Source organism: Podarcis pityusensis, assembly GCF_964106645.2.
Source record: "Podarcis pityusensis genome assembly, chromosome: 3".
NCBI lineage: Eukaryota > Metazoa > Chordata > Lepidosauria > Squamata > Lacertidae > Podarcis > Podarcis pityusensis.
This window is the reverse complement of record NC_138026.1, coordinates 64,339,849-64,366,323: the sequence shown is the minus strand read 5'-3', so window position 1 is coordinate 64,366,323 and position 26,475 is coordinate 64,339,849. Positions and strand designations below refer to the sequence as shown.

At 41.8% G+C, this 26,475-nt stretch overlaps 1 protein-coding gene across 1 annotated transcript; it reads right to left on the bottom strand.

Annotated features, from left to right (window-relative positions):
• Positions 1–588: 588 nt before the first annotated feature.
• On the bottom strand, positions 589–26,458 carry RAB32 (RAB32, member RAS oncogene family). Its single transcript, XM_080998596.1, has 3 exons — positions 25,995–26,458; positions 7,568–7,845; positions 589–5,422 (listed from the first exon to the last, which is right to left on the bottom strand). Exons 1-3 carry the CDS (start codon positions 26,227–26,229, stop codon positions 5,273–5,275), a joined length of 663 nt encoding a protein of 220 aa, XP_080854722.1. The 5' UTR covers positions 26,230–26,458; the 3' UTR covers positions 589–5,272.
• Between the last annotated feature and the right edge of the window lie 17 nt (positions 26,459–26,475).

Genomic DNA, 26,475 nt, shown 5'->3' with positions numbered 1-26,475 from the left:
AAGTTACTGGTAGTGGTGGTACTTTTGAGTACTTGCTTTTTAAAAAAATCCTGCAAGCAGAAGACAATGCATCGGAGAGAAAAAATTTTTTGTCCAACTGCATTGGCTTTCTGTTTGCAGAGAAGTTTAACATAGCAGTGTTGAAAAAAAAAGTAAAACAAGTCTGAAATATGCAGTCCCATGTAGGACAGCTTTGTTCTTCTACATATGTGGACCAGCCTTGAATGTACACAGCAGAGAGCTGCAGCCTATCCAGTTCTCTTATTAAGACTGGCGAGATTTGGGTCTGACTCATTCCTGTGAACTGTTTGACTTGCTTGGGGTTCTTTTTTACAGTATCAGTTGCAGTTACAGGGCAGGCAGGGAATGTACAGATCATTGCATCTTCTAAAACCTGTCCAACGAAAGCTCATGAAGCCTCCTAGAACTTAAGGGTATAATGGATCTTCTGGGGAAATGAATTACTCAAGTTACTTCGGACGTTTGTTAATCCACACTCTGTTTCTACCAAAACATCATCTCCCAGTACAGTACTTAACCCACATGGGATAATTCTTGACTCCCACTGAAGAGAAGAGAAACACAATGTATTGACTACAAATTTTATTTATACAAAATATAAAGAGCACTTTAAAGTTTTAGAAAACAAAAATAGTGTCAAAAAAGCAAGGATGAGAACAGAGAACAGATCCTGAGCACTGTATTGGAGCAAATCAAAGTAGACAATTGCTTTCGCTTTTACACACACAAACAATTGGATTTTGTATTAAAAACTTGGTGTACAAAGTAGAAAAACTATCAACATCTATTTTCTTCCAAAAATATTTAGAAATATATAGTACATATTCTAGTGCCTAATAGACACAGGCAACATATGTTGGATTCCAAAAGGGTTCAGTGGAGACCCATCTTCCTAGTTAAGTGTTGATGCAGAGGATGGCACAGGCTGGATGTGGAAGGAATATGCAGGCTACACATTCCCCAAACTGCCTGTCTCATTACCTGCTCATGCACCTATGCACTTATGCTAAGCAGGAAAACAGCTAAACTGAACAATAAGAATTGGAGTGCACTATATAACTCTTAGGCAGCAGATTATGCCCTTAATGTGGGAAATATTTTAGAACTTGATTGGTTTTAAAAAGCCACATCCAACCAGGAGCCAAAAATACAGAAGCAGTCAAGAGTCTCAAATAGGGTTAACAACTAGGATGATGCAAGGACACCAACTGTTGCCAGTATGTCATGGGTTATACACTGTGAGCAAGCGGTTTGGATATAGCCTAAGCATTCATTTTATACCTGCTGGCTCAGTTTATTCATTTCATATATACAATAGGTCTCAAGCTTTATTGTGGCAAGGATCCTTTAGGTCAGCCTTCCCCAATTTTGGGTTACCAGATATTTTTGGACTACAATTTCCAATCATCCTTAGCCAGCAGGCCAATGGCCAGGAATGATGATGTCAGCTGTAGTCCAACAATATTTGGAGACTCAAGATTGGGGAAGGCCAAAGTTTCATAACTAACTTTTGACCATCCCCATGTATGGTTAAAAACTTAAGGTGGATTGTTTATGTGGGAGCAAGTAAATTAGGAACAAAGAAAGGGACACAGAAGCAAGTTGAGATAACTAGTTCTCAGGAAGAAAAATTATTCCAAGAGAAGAAATTGTTCTTAATCCTGGAGAGCTAGTGGACAACACAGACGTATGAAAAACAACAGTGATTGTACATGCACACACATGTATGTATAGTGTTACAGAATCCTTCATTTCAACTAGAGGACACATCACAGCAAAATGAAGGGGGGGGGGGAGAGCCAGAACATGGTTCTTGTCCATCATTCAGGAAACCCTCGAATTAGGCCAGCCTACTCCATCCTGGCCGTTCTGGTGTCTTGGGACTGTAACTATCATTAGCCCTGGCAAGCATGTCAAAATTAACCTCACAACAAGGCTATTAAGGGAGAATATTAGCTTAGAAATACAAATACAAAGGCTTCACACACCAGGACCATCATTCCACTTTGCCTAGTACTGTTTACTTTGACTGGCAGCAGCTGTCCAAGCACATAGCAGAGATCTTTCCCAGGCCTTATAGTGTAGGGATTTTAACTAAATATTCTACAGTGGGAGGCATCAGCCCTTCAGTCGCTCATCAGGGAGCAGTAAGGTCACTGTGCAGTTTGAGAAAAACATGAAATTAAGCCAGGGAATAAACCACATTTCATTTACCCTTCAAATTTAAGAGTGACAATTATAAGACAGGAGTTGAATGAACTTCAAAGGGAGAAAGGGGGTCACTGCTGCTGGACTTGTCTTCTCTGGACAATAGTGACTTCTCAAGAGCCATGCATGGAAGTCAAGTTATACAATTATGCTGCTAAGGTTAAAAGATATAGAAAGGAGGTGGAGCTATCAACAACTTACTTTACAACATTCTTTCTGCTACTCACAGAGAACAGCAGGCACTAATGCTTCCCTTCCCCCCCAAACTAGAGATTACATATAATACTGCCTCTGGCTTTTGAGCTCCACCAAGCATTGCCTACATGCTTTAAGCTAGTTTAAGAGGCACAAAAGGTTTGTTTGTTTTCTTAAATTAAGCTGAGTTCTACAGCTAATACCACATTCTGTACTATACAGATAGACTGAGGTGCAACACTGAGTACTCTATGGCCCCTATGCCAAAATGCACCACCATGCCCCTTTATGCAAGTGCTTTGCTCCCATTTAGAACAATACAATATCCATGGAAGACCCCCTATCAACAGTAATGTGCTTTGAATAGCTAAATGTGCACACCAATAAATATTTGGTAAGCATGAATTAATGCCTTGCTACTATCACCAAGCTAGCAGATGTCTCTTTCCCCACCTTTGGTACATTTCTAGTGGCTATAGGGTGCTTCACCATTACATAGCACAAATCATGTGATATGTATTCAGCCTATTTTTATATGCTGCAATGAAGTTTAGCTTTTTAATGTTCTAAGAATTCTATAAGTGATCAGAGGAGCTTGCTGATATCAGAGCTCTAAACACCCACTGTCAAACTGCAATGTAAACTTCTCACTTAGATTTTGGGAAGAAATATTCAAAAACGTGTAACTGGAAAGATAAGATTTAACAACTGTTTAATTAAAAATCTGCAGAAGTTAAAAGAGTTCCTTCTTAAGAAAAAGTGGTCCAATGCTTTCTCAAGGACAGCATGAACTCACGGTAAGTATACAAAACCTTTTCTTCTTCTTGTAAATTGATATCACATTGGACAAGTATCAACAAGTAGTGTGATGTTATCCATCTTGCTGACCTGTGCATAAGATTGTTTCCTTACAAGCAGAGATTACCTCTGCTCAAAGGACTGCCATGTTAAGCAGAACACTGAAAGCCTGGCAAAGACGAGCCCCCAAAGAATGTCTCTTGTCTATTGCCCTACTCAGAAGTGCTGGCGGCTAGCAGACTGCATCTCCAATGAGGTTTTATAAACATGTTCATTTGCACACATCTGTTAATGTAAACACAATTACCCACCCCCTCCACATCCAATGCAGCAAGTTTGGGGAGCAGAAGGTGGCTATAGGATGCTTTACCATTACATTTAGCATTAGGAATCGTATTTTGATTTTTTAAAAACAATGAGTTACTCAAGCTCACATTTAGAGTTTGCACTTCATGTGTATTAAAATCTATTCCAAATGTTTTTATTTATTTTAGAAAACTAAATGAAAACCACAACGGTTAGGGGATTCAGGATTAAAAGGGGCTTTGACTTTTGTGGAATTCAACAAAATTAGTGCAAGCCTAGAACAGAAGTCTAGGAACATGAGATGCTCTCTTTGGATTCTTGACAAAGTGCCTGAACATACCTTCTAACAACTCCAGGCTTGTGCATTTACATCATAAAAATATTTGCCTGGTATTTTAAATCATATCAAAACATCTTTGGTCACATAAATAGATTTGTGACCCAGTTTAAGCCTTCAGAAATATTAGGTCAAAAGTACTTCAAGATGTCTAGTGGCTGGCATGCTATGTTATATAGGTGTAAGGTGCAGAAAACAGGATTAACAGGTTTTAAGATTGTAATATGCAATGCGTTAAATATTTTACAGAAGTCACCCCATCTCACACACACCATAAGAAAAAGGCAGTTTTTGCACAGATACTTCAGACTTCTTATTTTTGCACACACAGCTTTAGCAGATAGCAATAGTAATAAAACCAATAATATATTCCACATTTGCAAATTGTTCTTGTGCAAGACTTGAATCAAGTGTGACTCCTTGTGTAGAACAGTAAAAGTAGAAAAATACAGTACTATAAATATAGCATGATTAAGAAGAGGTCTCTACTCGTACACCTATCAGTTAAAAGATCAAAGTTGACAGTTCTGTGTTGCAATCTGATTTCATTTTAAAAAAATTCTTGAGACAGTTTAATCAGGCACATTATTCATTTTTAACCCATCAGATACCATAAGAACATACAGAAAGAATTGTGTTTGTGCAAGAAGGGAGATTTTCCTTAAAAGTTTAATTGTGCACAGATGCAATGTATGCAAGTGTACTGGAATGTTTCTTTCCATTATCTGAGTCAGAAATGGACTGTTACTCATTGGTCAGATGGGACAGCACTGACTTATCCTTATCACTCCCTTTCAAACAGCATAATCTTCCTATCCCGACTTTCCAAGCAATAGAGTTTAAGATTACCATTGCTTAATATCAGTCCTGTGCTATTCAGAAATGAAGTGTTCTTGGGTGCCAAGTGTCCCTAAAGGCTTGGTGGCCCTGGTGCTCAAGACGAATGGAGGAGACATTATGGGAAAAGCAAAAGGAGGCAGCTACAGGATTTTGTATGCATTAAAGGGGATATAAGCAAACGATAATAGCACTTATCAAAATGAACAATTTCACTCATAGACAGATGTTCCTATTCTAGTTCTGAAATTGCACTGTGAAAGATAAATATTGGGATTGAGTCACTCATACTGACCCTTGACTTGTAGGATAAATACTGCCTTTTCGTATTGGAGGCAGCTTTCAACTGTGCTAAATGGTTCACAACCAGACAATGATATAGTGTAAAAGGCAATTTGAAGTCCTACCCAACAAGGAAAAAAAGTGTGTAAACGCCTGGAGTGTGATCAACTCTACAAAACACAATTCCTCATTAGGATTGTCGTGATGAAGCACCATAGCAGCAGTCCAACATAAGGAGCAGGAATCTTGCTGCTCTGACATAGTGTGTCACTGCAAGATTGGATGTAACTAACAGCACTGAGGTTTGCTTTCTGCTGTCAGAGGACCCGGTTCCAGTTTTAGTCTCCCGACATCATTCTCTTCACTAGGAAAGGCTTTGAGATTTGCAAGGATGTTTTCTACCAAGAACCGAGCAGCTTCATCTATGTTGATATTATCCTGTGGAGGAAACCATAGGAGATAAGTTAATGCTTTCGTGTGTAGAAGAATCTAAGAACGCCACCTCTTAAGCATGCAAGCCTTGTACAACAAGCCCACAACTTAATGCACATTCAGCTTTACATGCTCGGCAAACCTTTTCTAAAAAAAATTAAAAGGGGGCAAAAAGGGGGTGGGCATCCAGGAAAAAAAGACTTCAGCAATCCCATCCACCAATGCACTCAATGGGTTTTGACAATACACTATTTTGGTTTTAGGTACGATCCCTGAACGTAACCCCTGCGTAAGTTGAAGACTTGCTGTATATGTGTAAAAGGTGTTTTGATACAATGATTCAAACCATTTAGGAAAACTGTTCAGAACTAAAGTTTACAAGCAAAGCACTTTGTGACTGTTATTTCAGCTTCCATGCAATTGGTTTAAGGTTAAAGTCTGCAACTTTACCTTCCTAAAGCCAGTGCAAAACCAGTGCCATGTTGAATTTCATTTTCTACACAGAAAAATGATCTTCAGGTGGATAGAAAAAGCTGCATTAAAAAGCTTTTAATTTAGTTTCCTGTCTTCTTCTCTTTTTTGCCTGCTTTGGCATCACAGATACACTCCTGCAGCAGCATCGCTACCATTTTCAGAGCTTGCTTCTCCCCCGCATGAGCCTAGCTAAGCAGGGATCAGACAGTGAACATGTTGAGATTTGACATCAATCAAGATTACTTCCTAGTGCCTTATTCACATCTCTCTATCTTGCTGTACAAGCAGTTCCATTGCCCACCATTGCTATGGGGCAAGATTTCTCCGCATCTACATATGTGTGGTTCAATTAAGTAGTTGGGGCAGAATGTGGGTGCCTATTTAGACCTGAATGCCCATTCCTTGTCAAAAGTAATATGCTACTGATGGACAACATCTGCACCTGAATGCGTGATTTTCAGAAGGATGAAATTATACTAGGTCCCATCTGCAATTTTGCCCCAGTTAGTCAGCTATGTGTGGCAGCAGAGATACATGAAACTTAGAACTTGGGCCCCCTTAAAACATCAAGGATATACCGGTACTTACAGTAGTTACTGAGCTACACGTCTTCCTTTCAAGAACCACTATTGAGTGAACGCCCAGAACTGAATTGGAACTTATAGTCAAATGTTCTGCCAATGAGCTATGCTTCCTTACACATTTATCATGAGATATGGGTTGTGATTCTAGTTATTCAAATGTTTGCTCAAAGCAAGAAGCAGTGGGGCTGCCATTTCTTTTAAGAGTCACATGTGTCTGAGCTTCCTAGAAGCCGTTACTGTTTCAGGCGATGTACTCTTTAGATCAAAAGCACAGCCATTAACTATAAAGTTTATGGTCTATAAAGTTTCATTTCCTGGATTTTAATGCTTCACCGTCCATATGACTAAAACAAATAAGTATCACATACCACATAATTACATGGCAAGAAGATTTATTTACACTAAATTAAGAACCAGTGTGGTGTAGTGGTTAAGAGCGGTAGACTCGTAATCTGGGGAACCAGGTTCGCGTCTCCGCTCCTCCACATGCAGCTGCTGGGTGACCTTGGGCTAGTCACACTTCTTTGAAGTCTCTCAGCCCCACTCACCTCACAGAGTGTTTGTTGTGGGGGAGGAAGGGAAAGGAGAATGTTAGCCGCTTTGAAACTCCTTCGGGTAGTGATAGAGCGGGATATCAAATCCAAATCCAAACCACATCAAAATTAAGAAAGGGTAGGCAATAAGCTCTGGGACATTTGGCTTCTAACATGATCAAACACAGACTGACTTCCGTGGTAAGGGTGATGGTGAATACACATTGTGCGACAATTTTTTCAAATTTATTATGTCATACTTTAGAGCTGTATTTGAATTTTCTCTTTTGTAACAGAATTCGTCACAAGAAAGTAATCATACTAATAATAATTGAAATAATAATAATAATAATAATAATAATAATAATAATAATAGCTGCTCCTCAAAACTGTATCTGAGACAAAATCAGACAGATATATGAAAGAAATCAGATAACAAACATTTATTTAGGCCAGAAACTTTTGTGATTCAATTTGTAAGTGTGCCTTTGCACAGCTTTTGTTTTTCACATATGTACACATAAGCTTTAAAGCTTACCCTGGTTTAAGAATATTCTTACCTTTGCAGAGGTTTCAAACCACCCAGCAAAACCACCTTCTTTGCAGAACTGGTCCATCTGAGAAGGATTTTGGCCACTGTCTTTCTTTTGGTCACATTTGTTGGCAATTAGAACTGCAGGGATTGGGCTGCCATTTGGGAGAAGCACTTTGCTGTCCAAGTCATGTTTCCACTTGGAAACTGCCTCAAATGTTGAGCCTCTTGTGACATCAAATACTACAAAAGCACCGACAGCTTCTTTATAGTACACTCTGGTCATGTTGCCAAAACGTTCTTGACCTGAAAGACAAGGGGGCAAATGTTACGAAGGGAAGCACTAGGCACTGTTTTCTTAAAGTAGCCAAAGCAAAAAGGGGTTGTTCAATACTGATAATCAGGTTATGTGGCAGCTGGCAGCCGATCATGTGAATATGGCAAAATGTATGTCCAATTGAGCTAGCACTCAGAAGAGCTAGAGATGAGTGAAATAATGAAGCCTGCCTGCACAAGACTTTGAGAATTTAGGGAATCCAACAGTAAACAATTGATCTGGCCAAACACCATTGGCCTGCACAGCACAGATCAGGCACTCTGGAAGGGTCAACTGGAAGAGTGAAAAATACGATTTGTACAGGGTCCTGAACACAGTGTCCATCTATGGTGAACAGAGTCCTGCAGAAGTCTGGGATAGGTAGAGGACATCGCAGACATGCACTAGAGCCTGGAGGAAGTGCCATAAGTTGGTGCTTTGCATGCAGAAAGTGTCGCGTTCAGTCATCAGCATCTCCATATAGATCTGGGAATTTCCACTGTCTGAAACCCTGGAGAGTGGCTGCCTATCAGTGTAGGCAATACTGAGCTAGACAGACCAGTGGTTTGACTCTGGGAATTGCAAGTGGGGAGTGCTGTTGCACTCAGGTTCTGTTTTCAGGCTTTAAATATAAATGTAGTTGGCCACTGTGAGAACAGGATGCTGGACTAGATGAGCCATTGGCCTGATGAGCAAGCTCTTCTGCTTGTATGCAAGACATTTCCTATGTTCCTAGAGCCTAGGATGTCTGCACAGGGGTGTGTGCGTGTCCTGAGATGTTGGTGGACCCATTCTTGTTTCAGATAACCTTTGGCCCAACCCCTTGTTGTTGCAAAGTAGGCTTGAGACACAGACACACCCTGGCCACATGTACCTTCAAGCTAATCCCCACAGCAATAGCTTTACTCAGCTTAACAGTGGATTAGTCGTTCAAGCAAAAGCCATCATTCATGGCTGAAGGTGTGCACGTTTTATTGCAAAATTCAGGTACCCTATTTCCAAGGGATTAAACTAACATTTACACATTGATAATAACGTTAAAAGAATTCTAGTTGCTTAACGGTCAAGCATTGAGTAAGTACTAAGAATGCTAGGACGTCTTTTGAATAACAGGAGATTGAGATCCCTTGTCAAGTGTTGGAGGTCATCTGCCTAATGACCCTGTGTACAAGCAAGGTAGAAAGGAGGAGCGAGTTTTTAAAGATCCCACTAGAGCACATGCCAAGGTGGCCAACCTGAAGTCCCTGACATCATTTTGTATGTCCTCTGCAACCTTCTGAAGCTACCCTGTTCTTCCATGCCAGAGTTCCTCCCTTCCTGTTTCTTCTTAAGTTTTTCCTGACTTCCTAACCGCATCCTCCCACATTTCACATAGAAAGGAAGAGAATAAAAGTTAACAGGGTTTTTTTCTTTTTTAATCCTGGATGTATTGGTTAGGGAAAAGACACGTTCCTCTGCCCCTGGCTGTCTGGGAACAATTGTTAGTCTTCTGCCACTTAACTGCTTACTATGATTATATATGTCGGTGTGTGCATTTGTATATAGCACACTAAAGTCAGAAAGGAATGACTTTAACTTAACCTCCAGAACAGTAGCTGTATCGGAATGTTGTACAAAACCCTCTGTAGACTTTTTGAGGGGGTCCTACGAAAACAAATCGGGCTTACTTCCAATGAAATCTTTATGGTACTGGGAACTGTAATCAGAGGTGGTCATGTTGCAAACTGAAGCAGGTGGTATTTTATTCCGGATCAATCAATCAAAACCACATGGTGCTGGTTTCACCCACTGCAACACTCACCCGCCTAGCAACAGAAAAAGGTCCATCCGTCTCCCTGCCCAAGGACTTCCCTTCCAGAGTTTAACCACTTCACCACAAAATTAGCAAATAAATTTGTGCCAGGGACTTCAGTTAAAACATTAATAGCTCACAGTTAGGCCAGAAGATGTTGGCAGAAAGGTTGGGCAAGTTGTTGGTAGACAGAGTTGGCATCTGAATTAGCTGACATACCATGAACAGCTCAGACTCCTGATTATGGCACAATATGAAACTCTATCATTTAAGAACATAAGAAGAGCCTGCTGGATCAGGGCAATGGTCCATCTAGTTCTGCTTCTTGTTTTCGGGCCAACATTGTCACATGATAGGATGGCCTGCCCACACAAACCAACTTTTCATGGGTAGTACTGTGAACAACTATTGCATATGTGTTTTAAAGAACAATTCTGCTAACATGGCTACTATGTTTAGAATTCTTACAGCACCACTTAAGGTGTGTGGGGGGATTTAATTGGCTTTTGGCCTGTTGAGAGAAGGCTGCTTAACCAAGACATTGGGCTAGGACTTAGAACACACCTTTCTTCCACTGCCAGAGAATTGCTTTGACTGAGTCGATTTAGGGAGGCAGTAGCCCCAGCTACTGGGTTATGGGCTCCACAAGACTTTCTATTATGCAAGGCTTTTCTTCCCTGTCTCCCCACACCAACTGATTTTTGCAACAATGCAAGACGCTATATCAACCAGTCCTCCCTTTCGCCCCTTCTGACCACATATGCCAAGTTTGTAAAAACCTGTATAATTATAAACTATCCAAGTTATCTTGGATAACTTGCATGGAAGGCTTTTATCTTTTGTAGAGACAAAGCACACAGTCAAAAAGAGGATTATGCATGCTGATCTTAAAAATTGCAATAGAATTAAACAGGGCACGGGGAGGCTGTTTCTATGGTACTGCGGCCAGCACAGTAATGAAAAATCGGATCATTATTCCACATTTTATCTTGTAATTTGTTCATGTAGGCACTGTTGTAATATTAACCAGCCAGGTTAATGACATAAAAGCCTCTCACTAAACTCATTATAAAACTATACTTCAGGTGCTAGCATCAAACATTTGAAGATGATGGATCCAGTGCCAGAAAATCAGTGCAATTTTCAGCTTCCCATGAAGTCACACATACCTGGCTACAACGCAGCATTCTGTAGTCTGCTGAAACTAGGTCCATCAGCTAAAGTGAAGCTGACACCAGTTCTAGAATATACCTTAATCCATCCCTAGATCAAGTCAAGGGCAAACACACAAAACACCTTGCCCCATGAATCCTTTGGTATTCTCTGCAACATCACATGTTTGAGAAAAGTGGAATTCCCAATTCACAAAGTTAGTTATTGCACACAGTGCCTGTTAAAACACTACTCATGTGGGCATCAACTCCAGCAGCAAGTACTGTTACCAAGAAGCTTACTTTAACTGGAACTCTGCACATGCACCAGCATTGTGCAAGCCTAATTAGTCTTCAGAACGTCTACCATATCTAATGGACATATCTGCTCTTACTTACCATGAATTAATCCTAGGACAATGGTAATAAAACTAGCATCTTCCACCAGTAATTGGATGAAGCCAGGGATATTTATACAAGTCAATGAGGTAATGGTGAGGGTGCAGGCAAATTCTGTCAAAATTTATAGTAACAAGAGCTTACTCTTATCCTTGTTAGATTGTAGGTGTTCAAAACTGGGCAAAAGTTTTGAAGTTTAACATGACAGAAACCCTTTAACATGGTCTTCCGCCAAGCACAACACAGAACTGAAAAGTCAGGACCTCAAAGTTTCTTTAGCTTGCACACAATAGGATTAGTAGGGTGTGACTTGTAAGTAGGATGAGACCACCCATCTACTCCAGTGGTGGAGGACTTGTGGCCCTCCAGTTGTTGCTGGATTGCTATTTCCTTTCAGGCCCAACCGTTGTCATGCTGGCTAGAGCTGATGGAAGCAGAGTTCAACAACATCCAGGGCAACATGTTCCCTACCACTGGTCCACTATTTCTAGTTGCTGAATCCAATTACTGCTACTGCACCTGAAAAAGTAAAAAACAGATCCCCATCCAAGGCCAGAACCCTTCAGTCTTGAATGCCTATTCCATGCATGTCAGCTCACTTCTCTTCTGTGACTGTTGCCTTCTGAACCTTCATTATTATTTCCCCAAACCATTCATACTTCTTTTACAAGTTCTGGTGAACCACATCCTGCTTACATCTTGGGCACTTCTCCAACATTTCCCATGCTGCAGGTACATGGTAAAGTTGAGCTTCTACCAAACAATGTTTGATGGGGCTATATGTATATTTATAGAAGTGTGTTAGGAAGTCACAAACCGGTTTTAGCCCCCTGAAATGTATGTTCCATTGTATGTTTTTTAAAAAGGCTATAGTTGGTTTTAGATATATTTTTAATTGCTTCTCCCGTCATCCTAAGGGCAAAAGTTGATCTAAAATTAAAACAGCTCTGGATACTGAAAATTCACTTCCTTTAACAGAAGGAAGACATAATGCACTTGTCACTTCTGAAGAGATGATTGCTCAAAACCAGTTTCAACAGTCACCTTGCCTTGTCTTAGGGGTTTCAACGCTTCATATAGTATGTACACTTCAGCCCTGTTCAGTGGTTCTCCATGTATAGAATCCAAGTGTGGAGAAATGAATGGAGGTTTCTATATTTGCAAAAACAAATGGTAACAAGTTGCATACTGGAAACCCCAACTGATCACCACTGACTACAAGCAAAGTATACAATTTCCTTTTGTTTTAAACGGCTAAGGACCGAAACAGCTCAAAGACCGCCTCTTTCCATATGAACCTACCCAGACCCCAAGATCATCTTCTGAGGCCTTCCTTCGTGTGCCTCCTCCTCAAGAGGCCTGGAGGGTGGCAACACGAGAACAGGCCTTCTCTGAGGTGGCTCCCCATCTGTGGAATGGTCTCCCCAGGGAAGTTCGCCTGGTGCCTTCATTATACACGTTTAGGCGCCAGGCAAAAACGCTCCTTTTTAACCAGGCCTTTGGTTGATCTGATTTACGTCCTATGCCATTTTAACTTTTGTTTTTTTTGGGGGGGGAAGGGGCTATTGGGTTGTTGTTTTTATTTTTATTAGGTATTTTGTGGTTTTATATCTTGATTTTATTCTGTGAACTGCCCTGAGACCCTCAGGTATAGGGTGGTATATAAATTCAATTCAATTCAAAGAAGAAGAAGAAGAAGAAGAAGAAGAAGCCACCATAACTTACCTGCTTGTTTTAGCCAGACCCTGACTGAAAGATAGTCTGCCCCAATGAGAAACAGTTACAACATAGCAAGTGGTGTGACAGCACCTTCTTCTCTCATTTCTTCCCTCCTTTCCCATCTGCTTGCCACAAGTTTGTCTGGAAAGCAGCCAAGGCTACAAAGCCAGCCTAACATCTCTGCACAATACTGTGTGGCATTTTACAGCCCATGCTGAAGCAAGCTCTCACATTATTCTGCTCTGCCAACAACTAACAACTAGCACAGGTTTTAAACACATTGAAACCTCTTGAACTGGCAGACCTGCCACACCACACTTCTATCATCTCTTCTGCCTTATGAAAATTTAAAGGCCATTCATCATCTGAAGTAACACAAACAGTTAGAGGAATGACCCAATTTATACAGAGGGAGGTGTTGTAACCTCTGGTGCGTGCTTCTTCCCGGTTCCTTTTAAGAGACTTGAACTAACTGCTAAAATGTTCTGTAAGTTATTTGACTTATTTGTGTCTAGCAGAGAAATTTCAGGGCCAGAGTCATGTGCAGCTTGTTCTTCTCTCCAGGCTACCATTTTCTTAGCCACACACACGAATCCAGGGAACTGAATTCAAGCAAGTCAGGAATTTGCATAAAATGTGATACAAGGGGCTGATTTCATACATACAGTGGTACCTCGAGTTACAAACGCCTCAGGTTACAAACGCTTCAGGTTACAAACTCCACTAACCTGGAAGAGTTACCTCGAGTTGAGAACTTTGCCCCAGGATGAGAATGGAAATAGTGTGCTGGCGGCGCAGCGGCAGCAAGAGGCCCCATTAGCGAAAACACACCTCTAGTTAAGAACAGTCTCAGGTTAAGAACGGACCTCCAGAATGAATTAAGTTCATAACTAGAGGTACCACTGTACTGGCCTCCACTCATGTTATCCCTGGTGTGTTAGTGTGTTGGGGTGGGGGTGGGGTTGCACTGTTTTGAACTTTAGTGCATTTTAACTGTTCTGCAATGCCATGAGTCTTGTTTTGGAAATGACATCTAAGAAATTGCATAAACTAAACTTAAGAGCTCCACTTGACTTGGAGACATGCACACTATGTTGCTAACAATATCTGAAAGGAAACCCCTTCTACCTCAGTATCCTTTCAACACCTTCTGCTACCTAATCTAAGCAGACTTGGAGAGCCGTTTGACATAGCTTTAAAACTCATATCCCCGTCTAATTTTGCTAGTCTCTTCTGTTTCTCATTTTAGATTTACAGTTGGAGGCTTGTGATTCTTCTGCTCACAGTCAAGACGGTGCCCTTCTACGATTGTCCTGGCAAGCTTTGCACTGGAAGTAACTTAATTTGCACTGCAAGTGCTTGCCTCCCAGCTTCCTTGCAGAGAAGCAAGGGACCCGATGTTTGGGTTCTTTGCTACAGGTGCTTCTTCCTAAGGTGGTTGTGCATCATGGGACCACAGGCCATCTACTCCAACCTCCTGCAATGCAGGAATCTTTTTGCCAACATGGGGCTGAAACCCATGGCCCTGAGATTAAGACTTTAATGCTCCACCATCTTCAGTTCACTTATCACCAGTCCACCACCACGGATGACTTGTCAAGGGCACCCAGAAGCCTTAATGGCCAAGTGGACATTTGGGCCTCCATGATATTATTATTGGATACAGAGACCCACTTGGCACCATTCCTCTCAACTGTCATGCCAAGACTATTTTATTTACCCAGCTGATTTCATGTCAGTGCCTAGAAATTATACCAAGTGATTCCATCCTGCTGCTTTTGGATCTGGATTTTATTCCGCTTCTGTGTTTTTCATTTTTAGCCATTTTAATTTGCAACTTTATAATTTTCTTTGGGGAATTTGTTTGTTTGTTTTGTTACCTCCTACTCTGGTGATGTTGTTTATACGTTTTGAAAAGTGGACAAAGTATCTTCAAGACATAATCTTTTAAAACAACTGGGGAAAGGTTAGTGGGTAGACACAAGTATTGCAGCTATTTTCTGTAACTTTTCCTGTTTTCCTAGTTAGCCTCAGATGTTCATCAACTTCTGGCGGCCTGTGATTTGAACCCCCAGTCCCTAGACTTGCACACCGGCACAAGCTTGAACATATTATTCTGCTTTAGAGGAAACAAATTTCTAATTCAAAATCGAGTTGAAACCACTCATTTACACAAAACAGCACTTCCTTTTTATCTTGCTTAATCAGGAGTCTTGAAAATAAGCTTAAAACTCAGGCTAATGGATCTCCATTCACAAGACTTAGCTCATGTGATAAAAAGAATGAATAGTCACTTCTACATTTTACCATGTCTTTCCACAAGAGCAAAACTAAAACTAAAGCCACAAGCCACAAGACCTCAGGGACTTTTGCTTAAGTCTTGCATTAGCACACACTACTCATTTCTGGAAGTCCTTCTGTGGCAGTTGTGTCTGAACTGGGACACTGTGATCTGCTCTTGCAATCCACAACCTGTATTAAGCAAGTAACATACTTGGGCCGGGATCAAGAGGAGCCTGCCTTCTCATAGTGCATACATAGTGCATACACTCATAGTGCATACATAGGAGGAAGTCTACTGCAAAAGGGGAAATAAACATGCTTTCATTCGGCATTTGTCAACATGTTACCCTCTAGCTGTTTTGGACTGCTACTCCTGCCAACCGGTCTTCCAAAGGCTATTTATTTATATGTTTAAGCCTTCTTTCCAGGATGAAGCATAGGGGGAAACAGTTGTGTATTCAAATGAGTGGCAAGTTTACCCACCTCCACCCAAGAGCAGCTTTTTCCAACTTTTAAACAAAAAATTCTGCTTTAAAATTGAGGAGACAAGCAAGCAAGCAAGCAAGCAAGCAGCAATTACCGTATTTTTTGCTCTATAAGACGCACTTTTTCCCTCCTAAAAAGTAAGGGGAAATGTGTATGTGTCTTATGGAGAGAATGCAGGCTGCGCAGCTATCCCAGAAGCCAGAACAGCAAGAGGGATCACTGCTTTCGCTGAGCAGCGATCCCTCTTGCTGTTCTGGCTTCTGGGATTCAAAATATTTTTTTTCTTGTTTTCCTCCTCCAAAAACTAGGTGCGTCTTATGGTCTGGTGCGTCTTATAGGGCGAAAAATACGGTAGCAGGCACAGTACAAGTCCCAATTCTCTCCCCTCCCCCACCATTTTTTAAAAAAGTGTGTGATTTCTCATACGGGACTACTGTTCAAGGCACAACTGCCTAAAGCCCCTTGTAAATATATACCTAGTTTCACAGTGCCTTGGGTCGTGGCGAGGACTTCTCCTGCAACAGCTCTTGCATATGAAGCCTTTTCAGACTAGCTTGGCAGCTAATGCAATTTTTTTTAAAGGCAGGAGTCATATATACGTGCAATACTTGCAGGGGTCAGCAAACTTTTTCAGCAGGGGGCTGGTCCACTGTCCCTCAGACCTTGTGGGGGGCCGGACTATATTTTGGAAAAAAATAATGAATGAATTCCTATGCCCCACAAATAACCCAGAGATGCATTTTAAATAAAATCACACATTCTACTCATGTAAAAACACGTTGATTCCCGGACCGTCCATGGGCTGGATTTAGAAGGCGATTGGGCTGGATCTGGCCCCCGGGCCTTAGTTTGCCTACGCATGCACAACAGGATGGCCCACTTAGCAACTCAACCACTGCACTGTGCACCAATTGCAGCTTCTGAGCCAATCTTAAGGGCAACCCCACACAAAACTCATTTGCAGTAGCCTAGTCTTGAGGTTGCTAATGTACTGTGGCCAGGCTTTAGGAGCCAATGGTTATTGCTGGTGCACTGGCTGAAACAGGCAAAAGGCACTCGTTAGACACAGAGGTTGCTTGGGCTTCCAGTGATGAAAATGGATCAAGGAGTCTCCTCAGACTGGATACCCATATCTTTGGAGGGAATACAATCCTATCCAGAATATGCACATTCCCTAACTCCACTCACTCGCAGGCATGTTTTTTACTTACCAGTTACCAATTTACTTTAAATTTTTATTATTATTACAATGAAAAGTATAGTAAAAGATGATGTAACAAAATAATTATAAAGACAAAATAGCCAGATGAATAATTATCGCAATATAAGTAAACAAAACTTTCTGTTATCCATAAATTCTTCCCAAATACTCAGTAGTAAATCCATTCAATATATTTTTATGGTGTTCCTAAATGCGGATGGAAATTGTCACATTTTATGGCACCAGTACAGGATAAGCAGAATTCTATTTTTCAATAAACAAATCATTAGATTGTCCACCTTCCCTCACTGTCATATAATCGTTACATTAGAATGTATTTGCGAATTCCCAGACCTGCAAAATCCACTCGTCTGATAAAGGAGTCCTTGAGTCTTCCCCCCAGTTAAAACAAGTTGCCATATGTGCCACTGCTAATAAATGAAGTAACAATCCTATATCCGTTGACATAACCAAATCATGCATAGCCAAATGACAAGATTAATGAGTGTTCAGAAGAGACATATCCTGTTGCAAGTTTGATTTAATTTATTATGACTCTGCAGAAGGCTTAAATTTTCAGGCAGAACCAAAAATACCAGACATATCAGCGTGGCTCACAATTTACACCTTCAGCGTATATTTGTTCTCCTCTCTACCCTGTTAAGCCTTAAGGGTGCTAAATACCAGCAAAAGATAAATATGGAAAAGCTTTCTTCAAGATTTGTGCTTAGGGTTTGTTGTGGGGGGGGGGGGACATGCTGTCATGATCAATTCCAAGCCTGATGCTCTGTCAAGTACCTTTCCCAATAGTTCTGGTATGCATTTCTAAGGGCTCATCCATACTTTCTTTTCTGCCGGGTTTCTAGACACGGGTATGCTCTACTCCTTACCTCCCAGCACTTTCCCCATAAAAACCAACTTTTTACTGCTGAATCGAATCAAATGGCAATTAGTTGAAAACCCAAATTTCCATTAATTCCGATTCAATGTTAAAGAGCAGGTTTTCCTGTGGAAAGAGGTGGGGGGAGGGAAGTGCTTGGGCACAGAGGTTTAAAACACAGACTTGTGCCTTGAAAGCACAGGGCAAAAAGTGTGGATGAGCCCTAAATTAATGCTGTAGTTTTATCCTACTGGCTGCACTTAGTACTCGCTGAAGAATGGCCAAAGCAGTTATGTACAAAGTCTCTCATATAAAAACAAAAACACAAAACCTGACAGCTAAATTTATTAACACAGTCCAAAATAGTTATTCTGTCATTTCTCCATCTTCTTTCACACCCCTTATAGTGGTACCTCGGGTTAAGTACTTAATTTGTTCCGGAGGTCCGTTCTTAACCTGAAACTGTTCTTAACCTGAAGCACCACTTTAGCTAATGGGGCCTCCCACTGCCGCCACGCTGCCGGAGCACGATTTTTGTTCTCATCCTGAAGCAAAGTTCTTAACCCGAGGTACTATTTCTGGGTTAGCGGAGTCTGTAACCTGAAGCGTATGTAACCCGAGGTACCACTGTATTATAAAGGACATTGTTGCACCTTATCAGAACTTCACCAAGGTGTCCAGATAATGCACCATCAGTATATTCTTTTGTATTTGCAAGCTGCATGTTCTTGTAGCCATCAACGGAGACGAGGTAGCCTTCGTATTCCTTTCCCCACTTCAGCTGCACCATCCCTGGATTCCCAGTCAGCCCATTCAGAAAGGGCTTTGGATTGAGAGGCAGACTCACAGCCAACCAAAGGGTGGCTACAAAAAATTACTTGTGGGCAGCACTTGCGCCCACCAAAGCTCTAAAAAGAAAAGGCATGGAAGTATGTACCAAGTCTTATACACCAGCAGCAGCTATCATATGTCTATTGAAACAGTCTCAACTGACTCTTGATTCCTGCAATTAAATTCTCTACCCCCAGTTAGCCACGCATTAATACAATTAATACAAAAAAATACATTAATACAAAAATACAATTTGCTTTTATACATGATATAAATACCAACTTTGATTGATTTTAAGCTTGATTTTATGTAGATGAGTCATTTTCCTATTTGCTTCAGATACCCACATTTCATTTTAAAAAACAAAACAAGCCTAGAATTATTTTGCCTGTCGCCACACATCAATACTACAAAGACAGACAATATGAAAAATTAAAGAGAATGACTATCACATGCTCACTCTGGACCGTCGCTCCCTTTTTCTAAAGGGCAAGCTTTACTAAGAACTTGCACGTTTAGTTTATGAATGCATCTGACAACTGGAACTCATCTGTAGGAACATTGTGACCCTTCCATTTACTATCTGCATGCACCCCAAATATTGAACATATTTACTGCTGCGAAACATTCATTTGGTAGCCTTTGTTGTTTAGTCGTTTAGTCGTGTCCGACTCTTCGTGACCCCATGGACAAGAGCACGCCAGGCACTCCTGTCTTCCACTGCCTCCCGCAGTTTGGTCAAACTCATGTTTGTAGCTTCGAGAACACCGTCCAACCATCTCGTCCTCTGTCGTCCCCTTCTCCTTGTGCCCTCAATCTTTCCCAACATCAGGGTCTTATCCAGGGAGTCTTCTCTTCTCATGAGGTGGCCAAAGTACTGGAGCCTCAGCTTCAGGATCTGTGCTTCCAGTGAGCACTCAGGGCTGATTTCCTTCAGAATGGATACGTTTGATCTTCCTGCAGTCCATGGGACTCTCAAGAGTCTCCTCCAGCACCATAATTCAAAAGCATCAATTATTCGGCGATCAGCCTTCTTTATGGCCCAGCTCTCACTTCCATACATCACTACTGGGAAAACCATAGCTTTAACTATACGGACCTTTGTTGGCAAGGTGATGTCTCTGCTTTTTAAGATACTGTCTAAGTTTGCCATCGCCTTTCTCCCAAGGAGCAGGCGTCTTTTAATTTCGTGACTGCTGTCACCATCTGCCGTGATCATGGAGCCCAAGAAAGTAAAATCTCTCACTGCCTCCATTTCTTCCCCTTCTATTTGCCAGGAGGTGATGGGACCAGTGGCCATGATCTTCGTTTTTTTGATGTTGAGCTTCAGACCATATTTTGCGCTCTCCTCTTTCACCCTCATTAAAAGGTTCTTTAATTCCTCCTCACTTTCTGCCGAATAGACACACATCTGCAGCCTACAATTCTTTTAGGTGAGTTGTCAGAGGAATGGTTAAGAGATTATCATTGTGGTGCTTTGTTCCTTTTGAATTCTTCAAGTGAAAAAGAACATTTTTAATTTGAGACTACTGTAAAATAAAATAGAGTCTCATTTATCTTCATCAAGTTAAGAGAAGTCTACTGCCATGTACTTTTTATTTTAAAAAACCCTGTTGCTCAAACACTCCTGTTAGCTGCTCAACCACTTCTCATTAGCCTATGGCGGATACTCTCCTTGGAGAGGCAACTTCCAGGCACCACATATTCAGCCTAGCAAACAGTTGAGCAGCAGCCTCATATCCCTACTATAACTTTCTCACAGCCTGCCTGCTCTTCATTACAGTGGTACCTCGCAAGACGAATGCCTCGCAAGACAAAAAACTCGCTAGACGAAAGGGTTTTTTGTTTTTTGAGCTGCTTCGCAAGACGATTTTCCCTATGGGCTTGCTTCGCAAGACGGAAACGTCTTGCAAGTTTGTTTCCTTTTTCTTAACACCGTTAATACAGTTGCGACTTGACTTCGAGGAGCAACTCATAGAACGCGGTGTGGTAGCCTTTTTTGAGGTTTTTAAAGACTTTGGTGATTTTTGAAGCTTTTCCAAAACTTTCCCGACACCGTGCTTCGCAAGACGAAAAAAATCGCAAGACGACAAAACTCGCGGAACGAATTAATTTCGTCTTGCGAGGCACCACTGTACTGCTCACACTATTAGTTCTCTTGCCACAGAACAGTCTCTTTCCCTGCAGGGGATCTCTGCACCCAGACGCTCTGCTGGTTGTATGCATCACCACACCATTTCCTTTACAAGTATGCGTCCCCTGCAATGGGATTATGGCAGTGATGGCCAAACTTGGCCCTCCAGTTGTTTTGGGACTGCAACTCCCATCATCTCTAGCTAACAGGACCAGTGGTCAGAGATGATGGGAATTGTAGTCCCCAAACAGCTTGAGGGCCAAGTTTGGCCATCACTGCCATAATCCTATAATTTGTTACCTGGAAGTAAACCCCACTGAGTTGATCTGAGCTTGCTTTTGAGTAGTCATGTTGAGGATTACACTGAAAGTCACACTGAATTTAATAGAATTTGCTTCTAAATGCTTTCCTCACCTTCCCACCCCAAACCCCTCATGATTTAACATTTAAAAGAGTTGGGTCCTGCCGACTATCATGAAAAACAAAAACAAAGTTGTTGAAATCAACAACATTGAAATAAGAGCCCATAGAAAATTTCGTTCCCAATTTTAAATGGATGGCAATGTAAATTATGCTGGAATAGTAAACTAGGAAATCCTGGGCAACTTGTGCTAGCATGAGGTTTTGTAATGCACATACACAGAGACACTGACATTAGAATGTACCAAGATTAGAGCCTAGTTAAGGGCTTGCCCCATTGCAGGGGACACACAACATTCACCCCCCCCCCCCAATATTCTTGGAACCTCTGCTTCTAACCTCCATTATTTCCTCTTATAGCAAACTCAGCTGGGAAGCATCAACAGGAGTTCAAGTGCAGTCAGTGAGGGGGAAAAGAGGGAACATCAGTATGTTTAAGCAACTCCAAGTTTTGCATTAGTGTGCTAATATGCGGGTGGCGCTGTGGGTTAAACCACAGAGCCTAGGACTTGCCGATCAGAAGGTCGGCGGTTCGAATCCCCACGATGGGGTGAGCTCCCACTGCTCGGTCCCTGCTCCTGCCATCCTAGCAGTTCGAAAGCATGTCAAAGTGCAAGTAGATAAATAGGTACCGCTCTGGCGGGAAGGTAAATGGCATTTCCGTGTGCTGCTCTGGTTTGCCAGAAGCGGCTTAGTCATGCTGGCCACATGACCTGGAAGCTGTACGCCGGCTCCCTTGGCCTATAGAGCAAGATGAGCGCCGCAACCCCAGAGTCGGTCACGACTGGACCTAATGGTCAGGGGTCTCTTTACTAATGGATTGGAGTATCCTGTAAGAAAGCATTGGCAGGAAAATAGAAGTAGAGCAGTCCATAATGTCAATATTTTGTTGTAGATCCTACTTGTTTCTCTCAGAAGATAATCAGCTCTAGGGTCAGAGTGGCTCTTGTCAGACATATGTGCTTTAGCTTCCCTGGTTGCAATCATCAACTCAGATGCCTCAGTAACCTAATTTGGGCACACATATTTCCTGGCCTTAAAATTCAGCATGTAACAATAAATCCACTTGAAATTAAGTTACATTAGTAACGGCTGTATGTCACAAGATTTTGAATGGCATCTTGCAAGTACAAATAGGTTGAACGGCTTGAAGCTTTCTATGGGCAGACAGGGAGACTTGCTTGCATGGAAGCAGAGTTTGAAGGTTGCCAGGCACATTTTGCACCTGGCTATTGACCACTTCTTGGCAACAGATGGCACCTGATGTCTCCACCATCTGGAGGTACATGCCTGGGGATCTTTGCACTAGCAACACATCCTGTAGAAATCTATCCATTATATTTTATCTACAATCAGAATGAATTTCAGGAACCAAAAAATCGATTGAAAAATACTACTTCCGACCTGTCTGGCCCAAAAATGGAACAAGGCATTCCATTTTGGTGACTGTGACCCTGGTTTGAGGAGCCATTTGGTGCCTAGTTTACATATATATGTGTGGAAGACTGTCTGCTCATAAAAGGAATAATCAGAATTTACACAGCCACTTTAGTAAAACTTCAGCTTTTTCCATTTTGGCAGTTTCTCCTAGAACATATGGTTTCAGTTCTTCACGTGATCGCTGTGTTTGTATCTTGCAATGTTTATATTGTTCTATTATTGGGGTAACCACTTCTGTAGAAAGTGCAGTGCAAAATTGTTTTGGACACACTTCAAAACATCTAGGGGACTGACAAAAGGAACACACTGGTTCAGCGGGCTCCTTGCCAGGTAGGTTGCATTCTCTGCATTGTTATGTTTCGCTCTACTGACTTGCACTTCATTAACTTATGAAGCGCAACCAATTACAAGTACATTTCATGGCACTGATTAGCTGAAAACTGAAAGGTGCCAGACCACAGAAAGATCAGACCATTAAGTAACACAAAGCTTTGGAGACCAGAATTTGGTTCTTCACACACTGTGCTTCAGAACTAACTGGACAAGAGACTTAAACTAGCCAATTCTCTCATCCTGATGTGATGAAAATACAACAGTCACAAAGGAATTCTAACCAGGAAGATATGCCCGTGTATCTCTGGTGCGACATAAGCCACATTCTAACTGCTTCTGGCCATGTTTTTGCTTTGTTTTTTCTGCGGTGGGTGGGAGGCCAGCACAAACCTTCACTAGCTTCCCTTCCACTGACTCCTATGTGGTGCATTTCAGTTACACCAGTGACTCTGCTGGCATAAGTTACGCTGAGTGCTGAATGAAGGCAGTTATAGGATATCTTCATTTATCTCTGTCCCTGTCATGCCTATTCCCATCTCTGATGCTGTCTGGGAAAAAGGTTGGGATGTGGAATATCTGAAACTTAGTCCTTTACCATCAGTCTCATTAGTACTGCCAACAGGTTGTCATTTTCTGTTGTTCTATCGAGGAAAACAATAAGCACTATTTAGATTTATTGTTGTAGAACAGCCTTAAGAGAAATAAAAATAAAAGACTACATCAAAAACACCCAATATCTACAGATCAGTACATCAATCTGCAACCTCATCTTGAAAAGATAATTTCAATAGAACTCGATGAAACCCAGCATCTGAAACAAACATTTGCAACAGTTTGGCTGTCAGTTGAGACTCATATATATGTTACTGAACACTGGTGTTCTATTTTTTCAACCATTACACCTGGGGTGGGCAGGCTTGTCGGACGTACTTTTGTTTACTAGAAGAACACAAAGACCTACCCATCAGAATCAGATGCAAAGGACATACTGTTAAAATTAATCAACAAGTTCCCTCAGAGCATATTCTGAGTCCAGGAATTCTTTTTCCATGCCAAACTGTACCAAGTTCATAGTTCTTTCACACAAAAATCCATTCCTGATTTGCTTGTTTCATTCAACAGCCTAATTTAGCTGGGAAAGTCATTTTACTGCTGCTCTTTAACAACTAGGTGTCAGAAACCTTTGCTGAGCTATTACAAATGACTCTGAGATCAATCATCAGACCCACTCCCCCATCCCGCCCCCAAATTAGGCACTAATAGCAACAGAGAAATTACAGGTGGTGCTTGTTAGCACTGTTAAATTGTACTGGTTGTGTAAATGTAAGTATATATAACAAGGACCATTTCTAGGCTACCAGCGGATTTAGAAAAATCACACCAATATAAATACTCCCCATATTAGTAGCTGCTTTGGTAACACAAATGTTCAAAAGAGAAGTGACCAGCCTTCATTTTTAATCAACTATCAGAATGGAGTTTTTAACAGTACGTTTATATAAAGGCTGCTTTACAGTCCTAGCAACCTTATTAGGTTAGTCATTATGATTCACTTTTACAGGCTAGTATTTGAAGGTGAGCAACTTGCCTGATGCCACCCAGGTTAAAGTACACTTGCAAAGCTCAAATGCTGCTGCATGCAATCTGGCCTATCCAAATATGTCATTGCAAATCGGCCTATGCATCACCCCCAATTCAAAGCTGCTCTGCAATCACATCAATTCAACCAACTAAAATGACAGAAGAGCAAAAGGTTTGCAGTAATCACATTACTTCTTTAAATTAAGGGGGGGGGTTGTAGTTATAGTAGCTTTCCCCCTAACTGACCCACTCTATGATAAATAGTTGCTGGACTCAGTTGTGGAGAGGGAGCGGGTACTAGGAAGAGAATGCTGATCCCATAACTGGAAGGTTGTCAACTTGGCAGATGAAAAAGAAATCCTTCTTGCATTCCACTGCTATATAAAACAGTTTGTAGTCTTAAAAGGTAGAGCAAACTGGGAGCTAGCAAAGGAAAAGAGGAACCGAAGAGACTATTACAACGAATTTTGCAAAACTGGGAAGACTTTCAAGACTACATCCTTGTAGTGAAGCAACTGAAGAAAATGCCACATCAAAAGCTCCCTGCAACTTACAGTTACTAGAAGTTTGTCTAAAACAAGAAGTAACACCTTTTATTGAACAACACAGCAACTGCCATAAATCATAAAGAATAACACTCATTTCCAAAATCCAGAGTTTTTAACACACTTCACCAGAAGTCTGGAATAATGTAAAAAGTATACTTAGAAATAGTTTAGTTAAGCTTACAGATAGGTAGCCGTGTTGGTCTGCCATAGTCAAAAAAAAAAAAAAAAAAGGTGCTACTGGAAGGATTTTTTTTAGTTAAGCTGATACTGATAACTTCTGGAAAATCGAGAATGCAACACAAGAGTAGCAACATCTTCGAAGCCCCACAACCTCCACAGCTGTCACACATTCAGACCTTTAACCTATGCCCATGTTTTAAAAGTTTACACATATACATACTTTACACATTAAGGCTTAGTACCTCTGCTTGCATGTGGGTATATACCAAAGACTACAACTTGTGTGCATGGAAAAGCATAGGTAAGATACATACATGAAAAACTTTATCAAACTATCTCCACATAACACAAACATATGCATTTAGAAAATTGAAAGGCAGAAAGCGGCTCTTCCCCCTCCCCAACAAGTAAATAATGGCAGACCCATTGGGGTAACCCCCCTCCAAGCAGCTCTGAGTGGCATATATGAATTCTACTTACCCTACTGATCATGCCCATCCTATAAGGCGAGTTAAGGCCGAAACAGAAACTGGCTGACCTAGATACACCCCGTGAGCAGGAATACGAACTTGCATCTTCCCCGGACAAGCCCGGCCCTCTCTCCACTACATCACACTGACTTTCCATCCAAGTAAGCAAAACCAAAAGCAAGCTTCTACTCAAGACCGCATAAAGCCCGCATAACGAGGGATGGCCTCCGAGCACATGCAGAGCGCCTTTTCCATAAGAGAGCCGGCATCGCCCGCCTGTCGCCTCCTCACCTGCGATGTCCCACAGCTGCAGCCTCACCAGGGTCCTGCTATCCCAGTTGAGCACTTTCAGGGCGAAGTCCACGCCGATGGTGGCCCGGTAGTGCTGCGAGAAGAGCTGGTGCACGTAGCGCTTGATGATGCTCGTCTTGCCCACGCCCAGCTCGCCGATAACCAGCACCTTGAACAGATGCTCCCGGCTCTCCGGCAGCCCCGCGCCGCCGCCTCTCTCGCCTCCCCCCGCCATTCTCGCGCCCCTCGCCCGCCTGCCTGCCCGCCTTCCCCCGGGAGCTCCCCAGCCGCCAGCGACACTCAGGAGGAGCCGGGCGAGAAGGGGAAGGTTCCTAGAGCTTTGTTGCGACCGCTCGGCAAACTTTCTTTGTTCAACTCCTTCTTTTCTGGTGGGAAGGCGCGTCCTCCTGCAGGCGGCTCTGGAGAGCGAGGGAACCACCTGACCGGAGTCACAGGACGCGGAAACCCGGCAAGTTATAAA